This window comes from Hyla sarda, chromosome 5 (genome assembly GCF_029499605.1).
Source record: "Hyla sarda isolate aHylSar1 chromosome 5, aHylSar1.hap1, whole genome shotgun sequence".
Classification (NCBI taxonomy): domain Eukaryota; kingdom Metazoa; phylum Chordata; class Amphibia; order Anura; family Hylidae; genus Hyla; species Hyla sarda.
The window spans coordinates 66228063-66254102 of NC_079193.1; the positions used below are offsets into that span (position 1 = coordinate 66228063).

Here is a 26040-nt window from a genome sequence, read left to right on the forward strand (position 1 = left end):
ACTTGTCCCCCTGCTTAAGCCAGTACATGTCCAGGCCCATCTGAAGTTTGCTAGAGAGCATTTGGATGATCCAGATGAATATTGGGAGAAAGTCATATGTTCAGATGAAACCAAAGTAGAACTTTTTGGTAAAAACTCAAATCGTCATGTTTGGAGGAGAAAGAATGCTGAGTTGCATCCAAAGAACACCATACCTACTGTGAAGCATGGGGGTGGAAACATCAGCCTTTGGGGCTGTTTGTTTATCAAGGGACCAGGTCCACTGATCCATGTTAAGGAAAAAATGAATGGGACCATGTATTGTGAGATTTTGAGTGAAAACCTCCTTCCATCAGCAAGGGTATTGAAGATGAAACTTGGCTGGGTATTTCAGCATGACTGATCCCAAACACACCACCCGGGCAATGAACGAGTGGCTTCGTAAGAAGCATTTCAAGGTCCTGGAGTGGCCTAGCCAGTCTCCAGATCGCAACCCCAAAACATCACTGCTCTAGAGATCTGCATGGAGGAATGGGTCAAAATACCAGCAACAGTGTGTGAAAACCTTGTGAAGACTTACAGAAAACATTTGACCTCTGTCATTGCCAACAAAGGGTAAATAACAAAGTATTGAGATGAACTTTTGTTATTGACCAAATACTTATTTTCCACCATAATTTGCAAATAAATTCTTTAAAAATCAGACAATGTGATTTTATGTATTTTTTTTTCTCATTATGTCTCTTAGTTGAGGTATACCTATGATGAAAATTACAGGACACTCTCATCTTTTTAAGCTGGAGAACTTGCAAAATTGGTGGCTGACTAAATACTTATTGCCCCACTGTAAGTTCATGATCCACATTATACCCAAATCCTTTATATTTGAACTGTATGCTTCACTCCTCTGTGTGGTATTTTTGATGGGCTCTGTAATGTAGGATCCTAACTGAACCTCCCACGCAGATGTGAAGAGAGATTTAGATCTTTTGTCAGGCATTAGCTTGTTGTTGATGGAGAGGATAGCATAGTATGCTGCAGTATTGTATCCAGCAAGAAGATGATAATAATGATACCTTAAGGAAACCAGACTGAACCATTTAATGTCAATAGAGAAAAAAAATAAAACACTTGATCTGTTAAACAGATGATATAACTGATTATCACAGAACTGTTACACCTTCTATAAAATGAAAACTTGTGAACAGAGCCTAATACAGTGCTCTAAAGGGGTACTCCACCCTTAGACATCTTATCCCCTATTCAGATTATGTCTAATCGCGGGGGTCCGGCAAATGGGACCCCGCCATATTTAGCCCGGCGTTCTGAGCATTCATGTTCAGAATGCTGGCTGTGCTAGGCTTAGGCTGGCAGTGTTTGTCATGCCCCCACACCCTCCATTAACCCCTTAACGATGCAGGACGTAAATGTACGTCCTGGTGACCTGGTATTTAACGCACCAGGACGTACATTTACGCCCTGAGCATAACCGCGGGCATCGGAGCGATGCCGGCATCATGTGTGGCAGGTCCCGGCTGTGGATCGCAGCCAGGGACCCGCCGGTAATGGCGGACACCCGCAATCCCGCGGATGTCCGCCATTAACCCCTCAGATGCCGTGATCAATACCGATCACGGCATCTGCAGCATCGCGGTCACTTAACAGGGTGATCAGATCGCCCGCAGCGCTGCCGCGGCGATCCGATCATCCTGCACGGCATACGGAGGTCCCCTCACCTGGCTCCGGGAGTCTTCTGCTCTGATCTGCCTTCCTGCAGACCAGACAGAAGATCACCGATAACCCTGATCAGTGCTATGTCCCTATGGGGACTATTAAAGTGTAAAAATAAAAGTAAAAAAAAAAAGTAAAAAAAAATGTGCAAAACCCCCTCCCCCAATAAAAACGTAAATTGTCCAATTTTCCCTACTTTACCCCAAAAAGTGTAAAAAAAATATATATATATATTTTATATACATATTTGGTATTGCCACGTGCGTAAATATCCGAACTATTAAAATAAAATGTAAATGATCCCGTACGGTGAACGGCGTGAACGTAAAAAAAAAAAAGTCCAAAATAGCTGCTTTTTTATAACCTTTTATTCCAAAAGAAATTAATAAAAAAATTTTATAAGTTTTGTATAAGCAAATATGGTATTACTAAAAAGTACAGATCACGGCGCAAAAAATTAGCCCTCATACCACCGCTTATACGGAAAAATGAAAAAGTTATAGGTCTTCAAAATAGGGGGATTTTAAACGTACTAATTTGGTTAAAAAGTTTGCGTTTTTTTTTTTTTAAGCGCAACAGTAATAGAAAAGTGTATAATCATGGGTATAATTTTAATCGTATTGACCCAGAGAATAAAAAACACACGTCATTTTTACCATAAATTGTACGGCGTGAAAACAAAACCTTTCAAAATTTTCAAAATTGCGGTTTTCTTTTTAATTTCCCCACACAACTAGTATTTTTTTTGGTTGCACCATACATTTTATGATAAAGTGAGTGAGGGCATTACAACCGACAACTGGTCGTGCAAAAAAACAAGCCCTCATACTAGTCTGTGGATGAAAATATAAAAGAGAGATGATTTTTTGAAGGGGAGGAGGAAAAAATGAAAACGTAAAAATAAAATTGCCTTAAGTGGTTAAAGGGGTACTCCGGTGGAAAAACATTTTTCTTTTTCTTTTTTAAATCAACTGGTGCCAGAAAGTTAAACATATTTGTAAATTACTTCTATTAAAAAATCTTAATCCTTCCAGTACTTATTAGCTGCTGAATGCTACAGAGGAAATTCCTTTCTTTTTGGAACACTGATGACATCACGACCACAGTGCTCTCTGCTGACATCTCTGTCCATTTTAGCAACCGTGCATCGCAGATGTATACTAAGGGCAGTATGGTGGCATAGTGGTTAGCACTGCTGGGGTCCCTTGCAGTGCTGGGGACTTGGGTTCAAATCCCACTAAGGAGAACAATAAATAAAGCGTTATTATTATTATAATAACATCAGCAGAGAGCACTGTGCTCGTGATGTCATCAGAGAGCATTCCAAAAAGAAAAGAATTTCCTCTGTAGTATTCAGCAGCTAATAAATACAGGAAGGATTAAGAGTGTTTTAATAGAAGTATTTTGCAAATATGTTTAACTTTCTGCCACCAGTTGATTTAAAAAAAAAGAAAAGAAAAAATAGTTTTTCCACCGAAGTACCCCTTTAATGTCTATGGGAGGAGGCATGTCTGATGTGGTTGCCTGTCATCCTACATGAAGCGGGGTTGGCTCCATGCAGTGGATTACTGGAGTTCTGGCTGGAGATTGGAGGGGGTCCCAGCAATCTGACATCTTATTCCCTATCCTTTGGATAGGCAATAAGATGTCTATGGGTGAAGTACCTAGACGACATTCATATTTCTGACACTTAGCTGTAAGATAAGGAGACACATGGTCCCTTTTATTTATCTCTGTGCTCCCATAAGTATCAGAGGTGTTCTTGACATCTTCTAACCACCTCTCCTATCCATGTCCCTTGATTTACTACCATGTTCAGATAAAGCGCATGCCAATTTAACATCACAATAAAACTGTGTTGCCATGCTGTACTTTATTGATGTGAAGCGGACCAGTGGCTGTGAGGTGAGCGGTGATGCATATGGTATTGTATGCATGACTGCTCACTACTGTACATAGTCCAGCTTAGGTTTGAGAGCACCCAGCCCGGTTAATGTAGTGATGGGTGATGAATACAATACAATAGGGATTCCCTTCCCCTCTATATACATTCTGTGATGCGCTAGACCATGCGTAAACAACCTTCGGCACTTCACATGTTTTGGACTACATCTTCCATGATGCTTTAACAGCTAAAATGTTTCCAAAACATCTGTAGTGTCCGAAGGTTGCCTATGCCTGCACTAGGCTATTTGCAGAACCAGAGTAGTGTTGTACACACATCTGTAGATGTTTTTTTTTTATTATTTTTTCAGTTGACTACAATTGTCTTGAGCAGTTGTCTGGCTGGGGAAGGGATGGCGGGTGTCACAATCAGCACTCTAAGTGTATGATCACTTGGTTATAAAACCCCATGTATAAACCACCTAAAAAAACAAACTTCAAAGAAGCTTGCAAATCAACATGGAGTTTACATGCAACTTTGAAAAGTGGAAAACAACTGTATGGGGAGAGCTGACTCTTACTGTGTGCAAGTAACCCGAGCAAACCAAATAGACACCCACACCTAAGGCGTAAAAACAAGCAAATATATTATTTCAAGGTTTTTGGCGCTCAAGGTTAAGTATAGATCAGGGTCAAATGTCAATCATATATAGATTTTTACATCAAAATGAATGCACTCCTCTGCAATTATACAGATAATAAACCATAACATTTGAGACTGGATGAATAATCAATAATATACAAATTCATTAATAACAATAATATAAACAAATTACATAGTGTAGTCACATGGCCCTTGTGTCACACCTCTAATATATATAAATAGTATAAAATATTAAAAGAAGCTATCAATTGCTGCTTTAAAAGTATATCTTTAGTAGTTCAAAGGCAGGCTGCGATCTATAGTCCTCCGTTATCTATTAGTAGTCCTATTTATGCCTTGGAAAGAGTAAGTTTGTAGTTATAGTTACCTGCTCCTCCGTGCTACACGCCGGTAGGCTGGTAATGGCTGGCTTACCACTACACAAGTCGCGCTGTAGTGGTTTCACCGCTCCGCTGGTTCACGCATGCTAGACTAAGCTCCGGACACTTGTGGGATGCTCTGTTAATTGTAATATGTTGAGGACTGTGCCGCTTGACTGCAGCACATCTCAGACTGTGCCATTTAGCGGTAATAGATAGAGGACTGCGACTGAGATCTGCTGCAGTTAAGCGGCGCAGTCCGCAACATATATCAAGTAATCTGCGCTTAGTTTCGCACGTGCGAACTAGCGGAGCGGCCGACATCGGCAGAACCACTACAGCCCGACCTGTGTAGCGGAGAAGTGAGGTAGGCAAGCCAGCCACTACGAGCCTACTAGCGTGTAGCACAGAGGAGCAGGTAAGATCCACTCAGATTATCTATACTTACCAGTACAGGTACATATGCAATACAACTTGGCGGTCAGTGGAGGGCTCTGCTATTGATAGATATATGGGCAGCAAATGACTATATTAGAGCTGTTCACTAACGTTATTATCAGCGCTATCACCAGCATTGGATTTATGTCTTATAAGAATGCTGTACACGGGCACTGGTGGTGACATAAGGATCTGAGAATAACTTATTTCAGACAGTGGGACAGCATAAATACTATCCATCAAAGTGTATGGAAGAACTAGAAGTTCCAGCACATCTTGGAAGTATAACTAAGGACTTACTCTTTCCAAGGCATAAATAGGACTAATAATAGATATAGGAGGACTATAGATCCCAGCCTGCCTTTGAACAACTAAAACTATACTTAAAGCAGCAATTAATAGATTCTTTTTTTTTTTATGTAATATTTTATACTATTTATATCTATTAGTGGCGTGTCACAAGGGCCATGTGACTTCACTATCTAATTTGTTTAGATTATTGTTGTTAATAAAATTGTATATTATTGATTATTCATCCAGTCCCAAATTTTATGGTTTATTATCTGTATATTTGCAGAGGAGTGCATTTATTTTGATGTAAAAATCTATATATGATTGACATTTGACCCCGATCTCCACCTACCCTTGAGCACCAAAAACCTGCTTGAAATAATACAATTTTGAAAAGTACAGATATTTCCCGCTCGCCTTGACTTCAGTGTGAGCATGCCAGCGGGACTGCTATGAGAATTACACTTTATTCATTATTTTATGCATTTCCCTTTGAAGTCAATGGGAGCTGGAAACTGCATTTGTGTGTATTGTTCATTTGTGAACATATACTTAAAGCTATTAAAATATTTTCCTACATGTGTGTTAGATCAGCGTTTTTTTTTCCGCCTTACTTTTTTTATTTTTCTGTCTGTTAGCTAAAAATGTTTTTCTTGGTTTTGTTTTACAGACACTCTGGAGATGACAACAAGATGCTTGTCTGCGATACATGTGACAAAGGTTACCATACATTTTGCCTGCAGCCTGTTATGGACTCTGTACCAACAAATGGCTGGAAGTGTAAAGTGAGTGGCTCGGTGTACTTTATGGTCGATGTATGATTGCAACTGAATCTGTTACAATACTAAAGTGGTTTCTTAGGGCAAAAGAACTCACTTGAGTTAGAAAGAATGGTGTATGTGTGAGATTGTCTATACATAAAGAGATTCCAATATGGATCAGTGCTTGCTGTTATACCCACTGAACAGCTTCCCACACTTCCTACTCAGGACTCGGTTTGAAAGCAGGTGTTGTATGTTTATTTGGGCTCCACCTTGCATGATTGGTCAAGAGACACCATGTAATCACAGCTATAGTACTTGAAAATCAAAGAGTCATTGCTGCGACCACTTAGTACACCATGGACAACATGAGTTGATGTGCTATCACATAGATTTACATCCTAATGTAGTGTTTCTCAACCAGGGTACTGCCAGCTTTGGCAAAACTACAACTTCCTGCATGTCCGGACAGCCTTTGGTTGATAAACGCTGTCCTAATAGATGAACCACAATAGATCTGAGAATAAATCTGAAATAAGTTCAGGTTTTCATACTCATTATACTCTGTCCTAAAAACAACCCAGAATTCTTCATGTTTACATCTTACTGTTGAATATAGATAAGCTGGCAAATTTGGAATTACACACACACACACACACACACACTCACACTCACACTCACTCTCACTCACTCACTCACTCTCTCATGGCAGTAAATGTTGGCACCCCTGAACTTTTTCTAGGAAATGAAATATTTCTCACAGAAAAGGATTGCAGTAACACGTGTTATTATACACATGCACTTGTTTATTCCCTTTGTGTGTATTGGAACTAAACCAAAAAAGGAAGGAAAAAAATAAAATTGGACATAATGTCACCAAACTCCAAAAATGGTCTGGACAAAATTATTGGCAACCTTTCAAAATTGTGGAAAAATAAGATTGTTTCAAGCATGTGATGCTCCTTTAAACTCACCTGGGGCAAGTAACAGGTGTGGGCAATCTAAAAATCACACCTAAAAGCAGATAAAAAGGAGAGAAGTTAATTTAGTCTTTGCATTGTGTGTCTGTGTGTGCCACACTAAGCATGGACAACAGAAAGAGAAGAGAAATATCTGAGGACTCGAGAACCAAAATTGTGGAAATATATCAACAATCTCAAGGTTACAAGTCCATCTCCAGAGATCTAGATTTGCCTTTGTCCACAGTGCGCAACATTATCAAGAAGTTTGCAACCCATGGCACTGTAGCTAATCTCCCTGGGCGTGGACGGAAGAGAAAAATTAATGAAAGGTGTCAACGCAGGATAGTCCGGATGGCGGATAAGCAGCCCCAAACAAGTTCCAAAGATATTCAAGCTGTCCTGCAGGCTCAGGGAGGAGTGGACAAATGAGACCAAAACATAAGCATCCCCAAGAGGGGATTCCTTTCTTCGTCATGTCTGATTTTGGGTTTCATCCCTTGCCAGGGACACCCGCAACCTGCCTCCAGCCTGCACTGATCACCTGTGGAGAGATCTTAAAATTGCTGTTCGGAAAAGGCGCCCTTCCAATAAGAGAGACCTGGAGCAGTGTGCAAAGGTAGAGTGGTCCAACATTCCGGCTGAGAGGTGTAAGAAGCTAATTGATGATTATAGGAAGCGACTGATTTCTGTTATTTTTTCCAAAGGGTTTGCAACCAAATATTAAGTTAAGGGTGCCAAAAATTTTGTCCAGCCCATTTTTGGAGTTTGGTGTGACATTATGGTGTGACAATTTGCTTTTTTTTCCTCCCTTTTTTTGGTTTAGTTCCAAGACACACAAAGGAAATAAATATGTGAATAACAAAACGTGTTACTGCTATCCTTTTCTGTGAGAAATACTTCATTTTCTTGAAAAAATTCAGGGGTGCCAACATTTACGGCCATGACTGTATATATATTATAACTTATGGTCCTGATTTACTAAAACTAATATAGTATAATACAATATGAGCATAGACTAGATTGTCTAATAAGGCTCCAGATTTAGCCTTTGTTAGGCAGTTTGTTTTTTATAAATCTGGCACATCTTTAGATTGTCTAGTCTTAATGAAGGCCAACTATTGGTTTACTCCAGAATTATTATGCCACAAATTTTGTGCCATTTTGGCACACAAAGTGGCATGCAAGGTAAACATTCATTCTACTGAATCCACACCTTTTGTTAAGCAAGGCATACACATGTCTAAAACTCATAATAAATGTGGTGGAAGTCTTTAATCTTGTCTTTTGGGGAAAATTACAACAATTACAGCACATTTTCTAAACTTTCCTAATGTGTTGGTGTACATAATAGTAGGCTTGAACTTTGAGGTAGAATGTTGGTTATACTGAATTTCATTTCACATTACATAAGTGAAAATGCTCATTATTACCTTTTTTTTCTTCTCCAAATAGAACTGTCGTATATGTGCAGAATGTGGGGCGCGGACCAGTCGTCAGTGGTATCTCAACTGTTTGATATGCGATAACTGCTTCCAGCAGCAGACCAGTTTGCCATGCCCAATTTGTGATAGTCCACTTCAGGCAGACATGCACAAAGATCTTTTGCATTGTCAATTGTGCAAAAAGTAAGAAAATAGGGAAAACAAAGTTTTGTACCTGTCCATTGGAATGTGGCCCATGGGAAGCTGACAGCCACAACTCCCAGTCCACATTGCATAACTAATTGAATAAGCTTTGACAGCACTAGGAGATCACAGTAAGGACTTTTACAGCGTTCTGTGTGTAGGCATTATGTCCCTCTAAGAGACTCTGTATCCAGCCCAAGAGGCAGCCATTCTATGGGAGTAATGGCTCCACCTCCATAATGCAGCATACATTTGGGCTTGCAATGATTTTTAACAAACTGTGTCACCCAGTTAGAAAGAGGAATAGTATTGGTCCATAAAATATCCACCATAGTAGGTGTTGAATTTGGTATCTGTATAATATAATCCTGAAAATGCCTGTATATGTTAAAGGTGAACTCTGGCAGTTTATCGGCATTGTGTGGGTTATATAAAAAACCTTCTTACCTCCAGCGCTCCAACAATACCTCTGGTGTCCTGCTCTGGTCCCCCGCAGTGATTCTCTTCTTAAAACTGCAGCATGGCTGTCATCTACAGAAGCACTCGGGCTCAAAAGTATGACACATTGGGCCCGGGAGCTTCAGGGCCCAAAACTTCCTTCAGCAGCTTGGGAAGACCAAAGCTGTGGGGTTCCGGAGAAGGACACCAGAAGCACCGCGGGGGCTCTGGAAGTAAGTAGATGTTTGTTTGTTTTTCTAAATCCACCACAATAACCATAATAAAAAAAAAAAAATCCCGCTGGATTTCTCCTTTAAGCCTCACTATGTCAGTCCTTCCCTCCCTCTGAGTATCTATTCTCCAGTGAGCTGTATAGTCCAGCAGTGAAAATGAGTGAATTTACAGGATGAATCTCTGAATCGCAAGCAGCGGTTGGTTTGTTGTGTATAGAGAAAGTTGTTCTGCTTTTTAAGTTTAAAGATTCCCTGGAATAGTCACCCCCGATTTTTCAGGGAGTCAGAGCACTTCGAAGTACTTTTTCTAGACAGAAATAATCATTAATTGAGATTTTGATTTGGCGATTTATCCTGTAATTTTTTATAAAAATAAAGCTTATAGAACTGTATTTGTTATTACATCCTGTAAATTCACTAATTTCTTTTCGGTATAGTTGTACAAATATGGTTTAAATCCGTGTTCCTTCAATTTACTATTTTGGAAAAACTTTCTCCTAAGTATTATGGAATTACATAAGTCTATGTATTTACTACACATGAAATTGTAGTAGTCTTAGTTGACACCTATTTTGTTCTACTTGAGGTGGATACATCTAGACTGTGAAAAATGTGCAGACTATTTAGATGATCAGTTGAAAGACGATTACATCTGCGCATTATGTAAGCAATCTGAAGTGGAGGACGAAGCAGGGGAAGAATGTATGGAAATGGAGGTTGCGGAATCTGAGCCCGGTGAGTATTAAGTTAATATAGTTAGGATAATAGAAAGTTATGTGGGGCATGTGCTACATCCACCACTTTTCTAGGAATGCTTTTAGTGTACACCAAGCTGGTGGATTTGTAGCCATTTTGCCATAAGAGAATTAGTAATGAGTGGAAGTCTAATCTTTTTGCTAATATATTGTTAGAAGTATTAAAGGGGTACTTTATCGGTAAGCTTTTTCATGTACAAACATGCCCAAGCAGTGAGGCCTAACCCCTTTAGGACCAAGCCCATTTTGACCTTAACCCCTTGCCGCAAATGGACATTCATTAATGTCCATTTGCGGCTCCCGAGGTATGACTCTTATAGCAACCGGGACCCACCAGGTATGATGCGCTCTCCTGCTGATCGCGCATCATACCCAGTGGGTCCCAGTTGCTAATGCCGGACATCACTGATCAGGCTGATATCTGGCATTAACCATTTGGACGCTGCAATCTAAGTTTAATCGCCACGTCTAAAACGAAGGTAAACATTAGCTCAGTGGTGCTATTCTGGACCGCCACGGTGAATTCGCGGCATCCCGAACAGCTTGCAGGATGTGAGGAGGATCCCAGCCTGCCTCCTCACTGTGCGATCGCCAAATGACTGCCCCATGCCTGAGATCCAGGCAGGAGCAGTCAAGCTGCAGAAGCACTGATCAATGCTATGCTATGGCATAGCACTGATCAGTGTAAGAGATCCGTGTAACGCATGTTATAGACCCCTATGGGGGCTATAACATTGCAAAAAAAAAAAAGTGTAAAAAATAAATAAAATAAAAAGTTAAATGTGATTTAACCCCTTTCCTAATAAAAGTTTGAGTTTTCCCATCTAAAAAAAACCCCAAAAAACTGTAAATAAAAATAAGAACTATAAAAAAATATATTGTTAATTAAACCACACGGTCAATGGAGTTAACTTTAAAAAAAATTCCAAAGTCCAAAATAACATATTTTTCGTCACTTTTTAAATCATAAAAAAATGACTAAAAAGTGATCAAAAAGTCTGATCATAACAACAATGGTACCAATAAAAACTTCAGATCACGGCGCAAAAAATGAGCTGTATTAATTTTGTAGTTACAAGTTTTTTTTGTTGTAGTAAAATAAAATCAAACCTTTATAAATTGGGTATCATCGCGACCGTATGGACCTACAGAATAAATATAAGGTACAATTTTTACAGAAAACTGCACTGCATAGAAACTGGAGCCGCTAAAAATTACAAAATGACTTTTTTCTTTTTTGCCCCCCCCCCCCCAAATTTTTTTTTTGTTTCACCGTAGATTTTGTGGTCAAATTATTAATGGTATTACAAAGTAAAATTGTTGGTGCAAAGAACAAGCCCTCATATGGATTTTTAGGGGAAACATTTAAAGTGTTAACGGGGATAAGACGTCTGATCACGGGGGTTCCGCTGCTGGGATCAGCCCGATCGGCGGTGCCCGACATTAGCTGTGGGTCCTGGCTTCCCGTAGCAACCAAGACCCAATGGGTTTAACCTATTCTTCGCTGGTGAGAACGGTGTAAACCCTGTAAACGGGGCCAGGGCCTACATGTATGCCCTTGGCCCTTAAGTACCAGGGCTCGAGGACGAACCTGTACGCCCTTGGTCCTGGACAGGTTAAAAATGTGTTACATATTTGCATCCCTACGCTTTTCAGCTGCCTTGGTATCACTGGTCCTGGTAAGCTGCTCTTCCTGGTACTTGGGGTTGATTTGTCACAGTGAACTAAGCCAATCAGTGGCTGAGATGGGACTTCACTACCGCCAGTGATTGGCTGAGCAGCATTGTGAGTTATTGACCCCCAGCACCAGAAGGAGAGCTCGTCAGGAGCAGCGACACAAAGTATAGGGAGGTAAGAACATGGTTGTGCTGTAAAAACATAAAATTACCCTCGGAGTACCCCTTTAAGACTTAATTTTAAGTGACCTGTAATCTGAATTTTTTTACTGCTCTGCCTGTGTATTATGTGAAAAAGGTTCAAAATAGTTGTATTAATGTGTTAAAGGGAATGTGTCACCAGAAGGGGACCTATTAAAAAATAAAAAAATAGGCTGACACTTCGTGTTCTGTAGAGATCACCTCTGAACTCCTCTCCTTATCACAGGCAGGATTACAATCATAGATAACACATTATTCTCCAATGACAATAGATGATGGTCACAGTTCCTCTTCTTCATTCTGTACACATCACAAAACATGCCCACAACACACTCACATCTACAATAAGAAAATAAAACTGATGAAAAGAATAGAATATATGACACATTTTTGACTGGTAAGAAGAAATCTAGAAGCTACATCCCCTCAATCATTTTATGGTAGGTTCATCAAAGATAAACCTGACATTACTAAAGCAAGTAAACCATTACGGGACAAATGGCTCTAACAACCACGTGACAGAGGTAACACAACTGTTGCCAGGCTCGGTGTGTGAGCTAGAAGACCATTGTTTTCTGTAGACTTGTTAAGGGACATATACACTGACATAACTCTTGTGAATGAACTCCCCTTTATTCATTTAGCATGCACAGGTGACCTAGAAGTGGATACAGGTGGAAAAATGACATTTCAAGAAGAAGCACTTAATCACAATGATCATGTTCCAGCTGCAGCAGTAATGTGTCTAGATGAAGGTATACTGCATTTATTATACCAATGTAATGCTTTCATTAATGTATTAAATAGGTATTATAGGTACATTATTTACTTAGCCCCGATGACACCCACTCTCCTCCCCATGTTATATTGTTATATCCTTTGCTTCTGCTAAAAAAAAATCACCTCTTTACACACAGGTTTTTCCAAAATGTCAGTAGTCAACGTCATGTGTTTATTTTAATCTTCCTTATGCATAGTAGGAGCTTAAAATTGTTTCCCTAACATGCCCACCTTTCAGCAACCTGTAGTATCCATTTGATGTGTGCAATAGGAGGATTCACCTGACCTAAAGTTCTGACCTTTATCTCAGACAGTTGCCACTATATAGGCAAAGGTGGCATCTGTTGCGCATAGGTTCTTGTAAAAAAAAAAAAAAAAAATCGTATAACATGCACTATTTTTTTTAATAATTTAGTCTGCTGCATAATTCCACCTGGCACATAACAGATGTACTGACATGTACTGCATTGGTGGGGGTGAACAGAAACCTGTGGATACATTTGATGTATGCACCAGTGTTTTGCATAGTGTATCACTGAAACATAGAATGTGTCAGCAGGTTAAAAGAAATTGGCCTATCTAGTCTGCTCAATATTCTGAATACTATGAATAGTCCTTGTGCCTATGATAAATGAAGGATAGCCTTATGCCTATTCCATGCATGCTTAAAGGAGAAGTCTCGTGGTGAAAAACGTATCCCTTATTCGCAGGATAGGGTATAAGTTTTAGATTGCAGGGGGTCCGACCACTGGGGCCCCCACACGATCTCTTGTACGGAGACTGAAGTTCGGGCCACCATGCCCCTCCATATAGCTCTATGGGAGAGCCTAAGATAGCGAAATGTCTCTCCCATAGAAATATGTGGAGGGGGCGTGGCCTCTGTACCGGAAAGAAGATATAGGAAATGGTGATTCAAAACATTTTTTTCTTACTTTTGGTATCACATTTTACTGCAACTCCTCCTTAGACAGAGCAGGAAGTCTCAGCATAGTTTTAGTTTAGTGATCAGGATGAAAAATGTAAGATTTTGGAATTATTTTATAATATAGATCGTAAAATGGAAATTTTGGAAAAAAGATTTTTTTGCATGAAATCCTATTAGGTCATTTTCTGATGACACATTGCCTTTAAATGCTGGTAACAGTGCAGAAGCTCAAGAAATATTACTGCCTCAATATTAATGTACAAGGAGTAAAAAAAAATAAAAAATAAAAAATCTGAATTTTGTTTAAATATATTTATATATATTTTTAACCTCAATCAGCCACTTCTCGGGTACCTCCTTTATTGGTGTCCTGTCTTCCAGTGCGATTCTCTTTCTGCATCTGGGGCCCGACACACAACAATGCAATCGGCTCAGCTAATTGCTGGTGGCAGCGTTGTCTCCCTCGGCCGGTGATTGGCTAAATGGCAATATGACATATTGGTCTACCAGTGTGTGGTAGAAAAGTGATTATTTTACTGGAAAGTTTCCTTTCTTTGTAGTGACACCAGAGCACAATGAGAAAGCAGACCTGGAAACAGATGTCCCCTACAATGCAGAAGACAGCATGGACATCTCTCATTCAGACAACATGCACATGGTACCAGATGAGGCTGGTAAGGCTGTAAGTGAGAAGATACCGACACAGCAGTCACTATGTCTTCATGATGAAGCAAGTCCACTTCGACACCAAGAAAGTCTTACTGAGGACGGGAGTGAACCACATGTACTGGAGGATTCTTGTCGATCGCCATCCACGTTTGATCTGACAAGGGATCCTAAGTTAAAAGAGCACTTTGATTTGACTAGGGGTCATGTAGGCATTTCACAAAAAAAGGATGATCCATTGGTTTCTGAAACTTCTGATCTTCACGATGTGGTAACTACTCCTAATAGTGAGACTTCTACAGAAATCAACTCCCCTGCAGGGCATAAAAGTCTCAAGTCTCCTACTGGGATGGAGTCTCCTGCAACCTCAGTGGACACCAGTAAAACCAGTGTGTCATCCTCTCCTGCCGTTTCCATCGACTTTCATTCATCTAGTGATATATTTCAAAGTCAAACTCCGGCACATAGTTATAGCACAGCAAATGCCTTTCCAACCACATTTATATCTGTAACTCCAAAAATTGGCATGGGTAAACCAGCTATCACCAAAAGGAAGTTTTCTCCTGGCAGACCGAGATCAAGACAGGTAAATGTTATAATGTTGCTATTTATATAAATAAATAATAATACTTATATGTGTGTTTATATATATATATATAATTTATTTTTATATATTTATTTATTACTCCTATTTTAAAGGATACATTTTTAAGCTCCTGATACCATTAAGGACAATTCTGGTTGACTGAATAGGCAAAATTTGCCGTAAATTCTGTAGAATTACTTGCCCATTTTTACATGACCACTGAACTTTTCTGACTATGCGGCTCAAAGTTGAGCTAGAGAAAAGTGTGTTTGACTGCTTCTGTGTGGCTAGTGTATTCCAAGTAAATCTACAACACTTTGTATCCTACCTCTTACATTTTTCGTTTTTTCTTTTTCTATGTACTTTGTTTTGTTCTTACAAATAGATGTTTGTCTGCTGAATATAGTGCGCTCCTTTTAGTCAATAGAAAAACAACAGTTTTTGAAATCCTATAGCAGTGGTCTTCAACCTGCGGACCTCCAGATGTTGCAGAACTACAACTCCCAGCATGCCCGGACAGCCGTTGGCTGTCCGGGCATGCTGGGATTTGTAGTTTTGCAACATCTGGAGGTCCGCAGGTTGAAGACCACTGTCCTATAGGATGCACATCTGTTAAACCCATGTCCTCATAGCTGGCATAGATTTCTGCAATAATATACTTCAGTTATTTGTGTAAATTATAGTAAATCTATACTGTGGTAACTCCACCCCCTTTCCCGTAAAGCTTATCCAAATTTTTCAAAAGTTTCAGGCATAGTGTAACAGACAAAAGTTGGTAATGTTTGCACTAATAAGCTTTATGAAAAAATGTGCATAACTTTTTCATTTTTTATAATTACAATTCAAGCGTAAATATAATTATTTCTGAACAAGCTGCAGCTTTTTCCATCACATAATCTATTGGCCATTAAGTTAAATGTTTGGCAAATAAAATGGAATTTATTTAAAGTGTACCTGTCGTCTACAAAAACTTTTTATATAATGTAGATAATACCATTGAATGTATATTTGTAATGTACAATGATTAAAAAATGTGTATAATTTTGTCCCTACAGCTATTATCTGTGTGTCTCTGTGAGGAGTCCAAATACAGGAAGTGTGGGTGGACAAGCCGGGCCCTGTGTACTGAGGCTCTATGACATGCCCCAGCTGACATAGCAGGAAGCCAGCACAGAGCCCGGCTTGTCCCGCCCACACTTCCTGTATTTGGACTCCTCACAGAGAGACACAGACAATAGCTGCAGGGACAGCATTTTTTTTTTTAACCCAAAAAATAACAATTTTTTATCCATTGTATATTACAAATATACATATAATGGTATTATCTACATTATATCAAAAGTTTTAAGACTATGTATATGTCCAGAGTTTGGGTCCTTCCAATCTGTTTTGTTACCTCTCTATCTCCAAGTCTATATACAATGTTTTTTCTCCAAGGGGTTCTCTGGTAGAAAAGTTTCCAGATCCACTGGTGTCAGAAAGTTATATATATTTGTAAATTACTTCTATTTAAAAAAATCTAAAGCCTTCCATTACGATCAGCTGCTGTATGCTCCACAGGAAGTTGTGTAGTAATTTCTGATCACAGTGCTCTCTGCAAATACGCATAGAAAACCTGTCCTACTCTGGACAGTTCCTGACACGGACAGAGGTGGCAGCAGAGAGCACTGTGGTCAGAGTGGAAAGAACTACACAATATCCTCTAGAGCTTATACAGCAGCTGATAAGTACAGTACTGGAAGGCTTTAGATTTTTAATTAGAAGTAATTTACAAATCTGTTTGACTTTTTTGGCACCAGTTGATTTGAAAACTTTTATTTTTTCTTCCTGAGTACCCTTTTAAGCTTCAGTTTGTGTTTAAGCCGACCATATTACCTACCTGAACAGTGAGTATTTTTCCATAACTTAAGAAATGGGTGGAAGGTAGAGATGGTAGTCTTCCTGGTAAAATATAGGTAAAAGCTACCTTTTCAAAGTATGTGCTCCTAAGGTGTCATCTGGTTATCCCATAACTCACTGTCCCATATTTTAAGAACTTCAATGGCATTCATACTGGTTGTCCCCCTTTTATTCCCCATGTAGCAAATAACTTTAAAAAGCTGTATTTTGTTAACAGGTGGACAACAAAAGATTTTTTTTTTTTTTAGTATTTTCATTAGTCAGCACTTCGCTAATTTATAATGTACTGAATTATTTTGTTTTTCCACTGCTTTCCTATTTGTAAAATCTCAGTATTGAAGCACATCTAGGGAACCTGCTTGTTGTGTTGTTTGCTTCCAGAATGAAGGGCAGTCTTTAATTTATATACACCAGGTTAGTGGTTTGGAATCAGTCTCATAGACTTTTACTTGACTACTAGACTTGTTCAGTTTTCTATTATCGAGAAAAAGTGGAAAGAAATATTAAAAGGGATGGTGTGGTAGGTGGGTTCCCCTATATGTTCTTGCAATAAAAGGCTACGGATACCTTTTTGTGGGAAAGAAAAGAAATAATTTTGAAAAAATTCTGTTTTTCTTACAATACACTACAAGCTGCTCAATTACATTGTCTCAGTCTGAACAGTCTCTGCTCCATCTCCAGCACTTTCTCCGCTCATAATTGCGCATCTAAGATGAAAGTTGATTTGATATCTACTTAGATCCTTGTTTGTGAAAAGAGATTAGAGGCTGAATACTGACTGGAAAGGGCAACAGGTTTTGGGATTTAGACTAAGTAGTATAAAGCAGCATGCAATGTATTTTTACGTGTAAGCTGCATTAAAAAATCCTGTAACTAATTTGACATGTTTTATTCCACGCAATACATACAGCGCACAACAAATGTGTGTAAAGGGATCTGTGGCTTTAAATCCCTAAGTAGTATCATAGTTTACTATTATTTAGTTGTAGACATGGTGTTATTAACCTGCAATGTATCAGCTAGTTAGGACTGGGCGATCACCTCCAGCGCTTTTTCTTTCCATTGATCTCTTGTTATTGGCTCATTTTGGTCCATGTGTCTGCTACATCTTTGCATGAGCATTGAAAGTAACACGGACAGCCCTACCATCATCCCGTTTTGCTTCCCTTTTTTATATGCTGCAGTTTATAAATTTTATTTGATAGCAAAAATTTTTTCTTTTATTTAAAGCTAAAGTTTAAATACATCAATCCAGTTATTTGAAGGAACATTCCAGGAAGCACTGATGTATTGGGGTATGCCTAGTTCAGGGGTTGAGGGCCAGTATCTGGATTTAAAGAACACATGATAGAAGTCATGCACCTCTGCAGGCATAACATAGTATCATTTTCTGGAGCATTACTTTAAACTTCACGCATATGAAACATTCTAATTTACCTCAATTTTTATTTGGCATTTCAGTCATTGGTTTCTCCAGTCATCATAGCCCACTTACAGCCTGAGTTTTTTTTTTTTTTTCATCTAGAATGCCACAATAGTAAAACTTACAATACCTTTTCATATGCAAAATGTTTGACATGTCCTAGTAATAGTTTTGATTGGCAGGAACCAGACTTCCACCTATTAGGAGAAATAGCCAGGAGAAGTCTGCTCTACCACACGCTTCTCTCCCTGTCCCCCTTCTCTCTTTCTGCCTCCCCCTCCTCTCCCTAAAAACTCCTTTGTGTCATGTGATCGAGACATGCTCATACATAGACATACATGCAATGTTTGTCTTGATCATGTGACACTGATCCAGACGAGAACATGCAGAGTGCAAACTTCTCCTGACTCGTTCTTCTGATGGGTGGAGGTCTGAACAGTCAGCTTCCCGCCGATCCAAACTTTTCATATGTTGCTAGTGCATGTCAAGAGTTTTACATGATGACAGTGCCCTTTTAAGACAACTAAAAATTGTATTAAAATATGATCTTGGGTGAGGGTGGTCAAAGTAAGTGGCCACTATAAATAATGTATGGTGGACTGAAAATCTGTCACTTAAAATCTGGTCTGCACAAGGGCTAGTCTTTTCAAAGAGGTGGTCTGCTACTGTCATCCTTGAGAAAGCCACGCTCTAGTGGCAAAACATGTAGGATGTAGCAGTACACACAGATTTTAAGTTGCACCACTATCCACAAGTTAAATTAAAGAGCAGAGTGCATGTTTCACTTGTTCATTTGCAATTGCCATTAGTTGATGCTACTATAAGCACTAAATATCCTAACCCTAGTAGGACTATTGAAAATAAAGTGTAACTGTGCTGGGTCCCCAATAAAAGGAGAATAATCCAGTACATACACAGGGAAATAAGGACTGGATAGATAATAACAATCAAGTGGATGTGCTTTTAAACCCACCTTGCACATATTTTACCAATAATAAATACAATTTAAGTTTTATGGTGGAGGGATCCATGAGAGAATAGTGCCTGTTGGGCACCCTTGTTGGTTGTTGTCTCATTTGTCTCTTAGGCGTGACATTTTTTTCACATCAGGTGCCACTTTACTTAAGCAGTGATCTTCCAAGTTAGTGTGGCTTGTTGTTGGGGGGATCGTTTGTCCCATGTGTATGAACATCTTTAGGCTCTTCACATCAAATGAATTTGTCAAAAAAAAAAAAAAAAAATTATAATTAAGGGGGGAGGGACTGGTATTAAATCCCAAATTCCATATTATGGTGTTTTATACTATAGTATATTTGCATTAATTTGATGTTCCTGCATAGGAAAAATCCTATTTTTAAGACAATAGGAGGCTGTTGCAATGGCATTTTAGAGTAGAATTTCTCCACTTGAAAACTCTATAGTTTCAATGTAGCCTAAAAGTATATCATACAGTGAATAAGTTTGCTGAAACCATAGTACAGCTGACTCTGCAGTACCTATAGGTTAAATTTGCTTTTGGCAAAAATGCTGCAGAAATTACCTGCAGATTTGCGCAGGTAAAAATCTGCAGTGAAATAGTCACAGGTAATTAGATGAGATTTTATAAATCTCATGAACATGCTGCAAACTTCTTTCATGTAAAAACGTGAACTGCTGCAGATTTGCAGCAGAAAATTCCCATGCTTAGGGTACGTTCACACGCGCGGATTTTTTAGCGGGTTTTCCGCTGCGTATTTGAAAGTGGGCGGGCTCTTCTAGGCTGTCCGCAGCAGAAAATCCGCCGCAAGCCCTATTGAAGTCAGAAGGGACTGTCGCTGATTTTCCGCAGCATAAATTCCTCTGCGGAAAATCTGCTGCGGACAGCCGAGAAGAGCCCGCCCACTTTCAAATACGCAGCGGAAAACCCGCTAAAATATCTGCGCGTGTGAACATACCCTTAGGGCTTATTCACATGGGTGGAGTTGATTGCGAACTTGCAGCTTGTTTCCCGCTGCGAGTTTGAGTGGGGGTGGGCGGTCTGTGTCAGATTTTCAGCAGGGAATTTTTGCTGCGTAAAATCCACAGTTGAAGTCAATTGAGTCTGCATTGGATTTTTCTCAGTGGAAATTCTGCTGCCTAAAATCTGCCGCTAACAGCCCAGGAAATCCACTGCAAGTTGGCAATAAAATCCGCCCATGTGAGTTAGCCCTTACAGTACGTTTACATGTGCATATTTTGCTGCAGATTTCCGGCTGCTGGTTTCCCTACCCATTGAAGTCAGTGGGTATGAAAATCAGCAGCAAAATATGCACGTGAACTTATCCGTATAAGAACACTGTACATTGGGCTATGAAGACTGGAGGAACATGGCAACCAATCAGAATCCTGCTGTTGTCATGTACAGGTTGCGCAAATCTAAACAAGGGATTTGATTGGTTAGTATGGATATTGCTTTTTGCCTGTGTTAGTATACAAAGATCACTACTTATATTCATAGTCAAATGAGATAAAATTAGTTTTCTATGACTCTGTTCACGTCTGCATTGTGAGTCCATGTTTCTCTTCTGTCATGGAACCAGAAAAACAGAATTCGAGATGTAATGGACCCAATACACATTGGACACCAGCAACGCCCAATAGGCTTCACTGACTTCTAATGGAGTCCATTGGGTTCTGTCATGGTGGCCATTGTTTAACGTTGTTATTCTTTCAGTAAAATGTGGCAGAATTTAGAGTAGAGGCTCCTATTCAGATGTGAACAGTGCCCGGTAAATGCAATGTGCAGCCTCTAGACCAGTGGTCTTCAACCTGCGGATCTCCAGATGTTGCAAAACTACAACTCCCAGCATGCCCGAACAGCCGTTGGCTGTTCGGGCATGCTGGGAGTTGTAGTTTTGCAACATCTGGAGGTCTGCAGGTTAAAGAACACTCTTCTAGACCTTGTTTATGACCCAGCTGAACCCGTTCTACGCACATGACTGCTCCACAGGTTGATGACATCCATACAGACTTCACCCTCGACCATAGAGAGTCATGGTTTGATTGCGCTCAAGCTATAATGCTGTCAAGTTGCCCTGCCCCCCGCTCTAAATAGTTTTCTTCACCAACCTCCCAGTGCATGTTGTGCTATGTTTCAGATTAATTGTGGCAGTCTCATTGTCTACATTTTGCTTTGCTTTTCTAACCCTTTATGTTGCTGGCTTTATTTTTTTTATGTTGCTGAGTTTATACATATATTTTCTCACCTGCCATGTCTTAGGGCACTTGGAGTACCAATAATACAGTGAGCCCACCTTCCTGGTCAGCTGATGGCTCAGAAGGTTGGGACATTTTTAAGTCCAGACAGCTTCTCGGCAATCCATTTTGGAGCATCAAAGTGGTAAATAAGTTGCATTTCTACTTCTGTGTCATTTACCTTTATCGTGTTATCTGTAGCACAAGTACAGTCTCTTCCTCCAGCTTCTATGTGTGTACAGTTCAGGATGTTACACCTTTATTACGTGCAGTCTTGCAAGCTTTGGCCTTGTTGTCTTCATTTCTTTAGCTTTCTTTTAACTTCCTTTTAAATGCTTTTCTGATGTGGCCATTGCAGCTTTGTGTTATTGTGTTATTGCTGAAAAAAATGTAAATATAATTGTTTTTTCTCTGTTTGCTAAAATGTCTTTAACATTTCTACAGTTCTGATCAATATTTGACATTGTGTGAAATGGATCTTTGACTTAACACAATATCACTTAATATTTAAAGGGGCAATCCCAAGAATAAAGTGCAACTATCACCTAGAATAGGCTTCTGAAGATGCACACACAGTGCACTAGGTCTTCACAAGCCTATTCAGAGCAGCCACATTTTACTTTCAGAATGTTTTACTGCAAAAAAAATATATATATATATATATATATATATATATATATATATATATATATATATATAATTTAATATATTACTAAGTATATCTGGGTCTATTTCACTGATGACCTATCCTTAGAATACTGTGAAAAAAGAAAAAAGAGAGAGGGCCCAGGAAGGCGCCAAAGTGCATTACCCTAGGTGGCAAGTAGCACCCCACAGAAAGTGGGGACAGGTCAGGGGTCTATTAGATGGCCGCTCACCTGGAGCGTATATTAAATACGCATGTAGCCTCAATTGAGGTAGTGATGTAGGAGTCCTTGCAGGCCCGCGGGTCACAGGATAGGTCCAAAGGAAATCCTGAAATGGAACTGGTACAGCAGGAAAAAGTTGACCTTTAGCCAGGCGCTCGGGGGTCCGAAGGATGTCACAACCAAATCATGGGAGTGAATAAAGGTTCAAACTTTATTGGTAGGTAACAACGCATTTTGGGGTTAGCATACAACCTTCTTCAGATTGACAGATTAGTCTAATCTGTCAATCTGAAGGGGGTATGCTAACCCCGAAACACGTTGTTACCTACCAATAAAGTTTGAACCTTTATTCACTCCCATGATTTGGTTGTGACATCCTTCGGACCCCCGAGCGCCTGGCTAAAGGTCATCTTTTTTCCTGCTGTACCATATCCTTAGATTAGGCTGTTATCATTCTGCACCGTTCACTGTGTATGCAGGTAAGCATGAAATCATCACCTGGAAAATAAACTGGAATAGAGTAGTCAAAAAGTCCTAAAAATGGGTGTTTTTCTTTTCCCATCCTGCAAAAAGTCATTTATAGCAGTTTTATATATGGTCTTATTCACATATTGCAGATTTGTACAGTATTTTGCATTATATGTCTTAAAGCCCAAATCAGAACTAGATGCAATGAAAAGAGTTATGTGCCCAAATGTAGTGGTGCATTGTGTCTGTCCCCGAGCAGCAGTCAGATCATTTCTATGGAAAAACATGACCTTACTTTTTTGCACCGTTCAATTCTCTCCCCAAATACTTTTTTTTAAATACTGTCCAAAGCTGCAGTGTGTGAATAAGACCCACTCCAAGACACAAGGCATTATAGATATAGGAAAAAAGTGAACAAGTTGACCAGTTGCCCATAGCAACCAGATTGCTTGCTTAATTTTTGAAAAGGTTTCTAAAAGACAAAAGAATCGATCTGATTGGTTGCTATTGGTGTCTGGTCAACATTTCCTCTGCGCAGGTTTTGATAAATCTGCCCCAAATAGTTCTTTGCAGACGTCATACTGCTGGGAGATTTGAGCTCTGGTGTCTGCAGAAGTGTGAATGTGGCTCTGGGGAATAATACTGGCTGTAACTCAGGACCTTTACAAGATGCAGGGTATCTACAAAGCTACTCAAGCTTTTACATAGACTACTCTATATGCAGTTTGTATACCATAAAATAAAGATCAAAACAGATTTGTTGCTCGTCTGTTGCATCATACTTAGTGGGATTGAGAAAACCATTAGGGAAATACAATAGTTTCTCCGCAGTTTTTTACATGTCAAAGGTATGCTAATTTCCTTTTAGGATCATCTTGACCTTTTCTCTTTTTCTTTTAGGAAATAATAAAGAAAAAAGATGTAAATAAAAGCTTATCCCTTTTTACAGGCTGTAGAGCAGTGGTCTTCAACCTGCGGACCTCCAGATGTTGCAAAACTACAACTCCCAGCATGCCCGGACAGCCGTTGGCTGTCCGGGCATGCTGGGAGTTGTAGTTTTGCAACATCTGGAGGTCCGCAGGTTTAAGACCACTGCTGTAGACTTTAGGCTAGGACTACATGGCGATTTGTGTTTCCACAGGGGTCACGCAACCTAAAATCACTGTGTTGTTGGATCGTGCTGTGTCAAGGCTACGCACTGTTGCCTTGTGACCCGACATTCAGAAAATATCCATCCAAGTGGGTCACAGTCGCAGCCACTTACAGGTTGCAACAAGACCTCTGTTGCGGCCAAAATAGCTGTATAGCCTTAGCCTGATAACCTATTATCTACAATCAGTATCAGAAATAGTAATACATTTTTTAGTCTACACCCAATTACTCCTTAACATAATATAAGAGAATACATGAAAACTGTGTATTTGTTTTTCTGCTTCTATGCCTTATCTCCATATTAACCCCATATATTGAGGAAGAGAGAGCTTTATTGTCTTATGATTTTAACTTGAAATGAATTGAATATTTCTAAAGATAATCTGTTGGTCGAACAGGGACGTGGATCAGGATTTCCTAGGAGGAGACCGAGGGGGTCTGGTCTGTCTGGTCGTGGGGGAAGAGGACGTTCAAAATTAAAAACTCCTATAGGCAACTTCATAATTCCAGGGGTACTGTATACACTATTCTTTCTTGTTTACCAAAAGTCTCCAGCTTGTGCCTGTCCAGCATGCTAAGATTTGTGGTTTCCCAAAAGCTGGACAGAGACTATTTCATGCTTATATTAATTTTATGTTGAGATATTTTCAGTCAATAAAATTACATACTTGTAATAGTCTATCTGTATTAGCACAAAGTTAAAAAAAAAAAAAAAAATATATATATATATATATAGTTGGTTTTTACCATTTTAGTATTAGACTATGTTCACATTTGCTTTGGTATATCCATCTCAGATTCCATCATGTACTGCTTTTTTTTCCCTTCAAATATCGCTCAGCTTTTTTGGTTCTGGCGGTATAACGCAGATCAGTGTTTCTGTTTGTAACGGAAGCCATAATGCAGATGTGAACAAAGTCCTAGTAAATGTGTGTTGGATGTTCCTGTGTGACCTCTGATTGTTCTGTGTTGTTTCTTTAGATAACCACACTGGATCTTTCATCATATAAGGAAGAGGAAGAAACCTCAATGCACAACACAGTGGTTTTATTTTCCACAACAGACAAGTTCACCTTACATCAGGTTAGTAGTTTTGCCTGTGCATTTTATTTGTTCCTTTAGCTCTTAACCCCCTTAATGCACTTTGATGTACATATAGTATATATATATATATATATATATATATATATATATATATAAATATAAAAAACAGATACAGGCGCAGCACTCCAACAAAAAAGTGATTTAATATCTCATGTCAGCATTACAACGTTTCAGCTCCTCCTGGAGCCTTTTTCAAGCATAGTGATACACAAACCTATGAGGGCTTTTATGCCCATACAAATCATTAGTGCCAAACAATTTCATAAAGTGATCATTAATACAAATCAAATAAAAATAAAAGCCCTCATAGGTTTGTGTATCACTATGCTTGAAAAAGGCTCCAGGAGGAGCTGAAACGTTGTAATGCTGACATGAGATATTAAATCACTTTTTTGTTGGAGTGCTGCTCCTGTATCTGGTTTTTATCTTGGATGCACTCTGATCAAGTCCTTTGGGACGCTGGCACCAATTTTTTGGTTGGACTGGATAAGTAGTGCTGCTTTATTTTGGGATTATATATATATATATATATATATATATATATATATATATATATATATATATATATTATACACAGTTAGATCATAAGGATCTTGCTGAGAAGTTGTGTTTGTAATGTATAGCAGAAATGCAGATCAGAAGCTGAGAAGCCTCTGTTCCCAACCGTTTAGCCCCTTAGATGCTATAGTCAATAATAACGGAAACATCTCACTCTGTTAAGCTACTTAGATGCCACCATCTGTTTGCCCTCTCAAGGAAAGCTTATGATATCACCATTTTATTTCTTATCCAAGTGTCATAGAGGCGGAGCCCAAGCTGATCAAGTGTCACAGCCTGACACACCTCGTCACCTCCCTGCCCCTTTGACATACAGGGCTCTTTATATCAATAAGAGGGGCTTGGGAGGTAAAGGCAAGCCAGGAGGCTATCCAGGCTGTGACACTTGGCTGTGAAATAT

At 39.3% G+C, this 26040-nt stretch overlaps 1 protein-coding gene across 10 annotated transcripts in view; it reads left to right on the top strand.

Moving 5' to 3' along the window:
- KMT2C (lysine methyltransferase 2C) overlaps positions 1-26040 on the top strand; it is a 279577-nt gene that overhangs the window by 152092 nt on the left and 101445 nt on the right. For 8 of the 10 annotated variants that reach the window (XM_056519605.1, XM_056519603.1, XM_056519611.1 and 5 more), the window contains exons 9-16: positions 6017-6131; positions 8522-8694; positions 9952-10100; positions 12642-12752; positions 14263-14954; positions 21515-21634; positions 24377-24490; positions 24960-25061. In XM_056519605.1, coding sequence (XP_056375580.1) covers positions 6017-6131; positions 8522-8694; positions 9952-10100; positions 12642-12752; positions 14263-14954; positions 21515-21634; positions 24377-24490; positions 24960-25061 — 1576 coding nt within the window. The remainder of the gene's footprint in view (positions 1-6016; positions 6132-8521; positions 8695-9951; positions 10101-12641; positions 12753-14262; positions 14955-21514; positions 21635-24376; positions 24491-24959; positions 25062-26040) is intronic. The other 2 variants (XM_056519610.1, XM_056519609.1) reach the window with 2 other exon arrangements.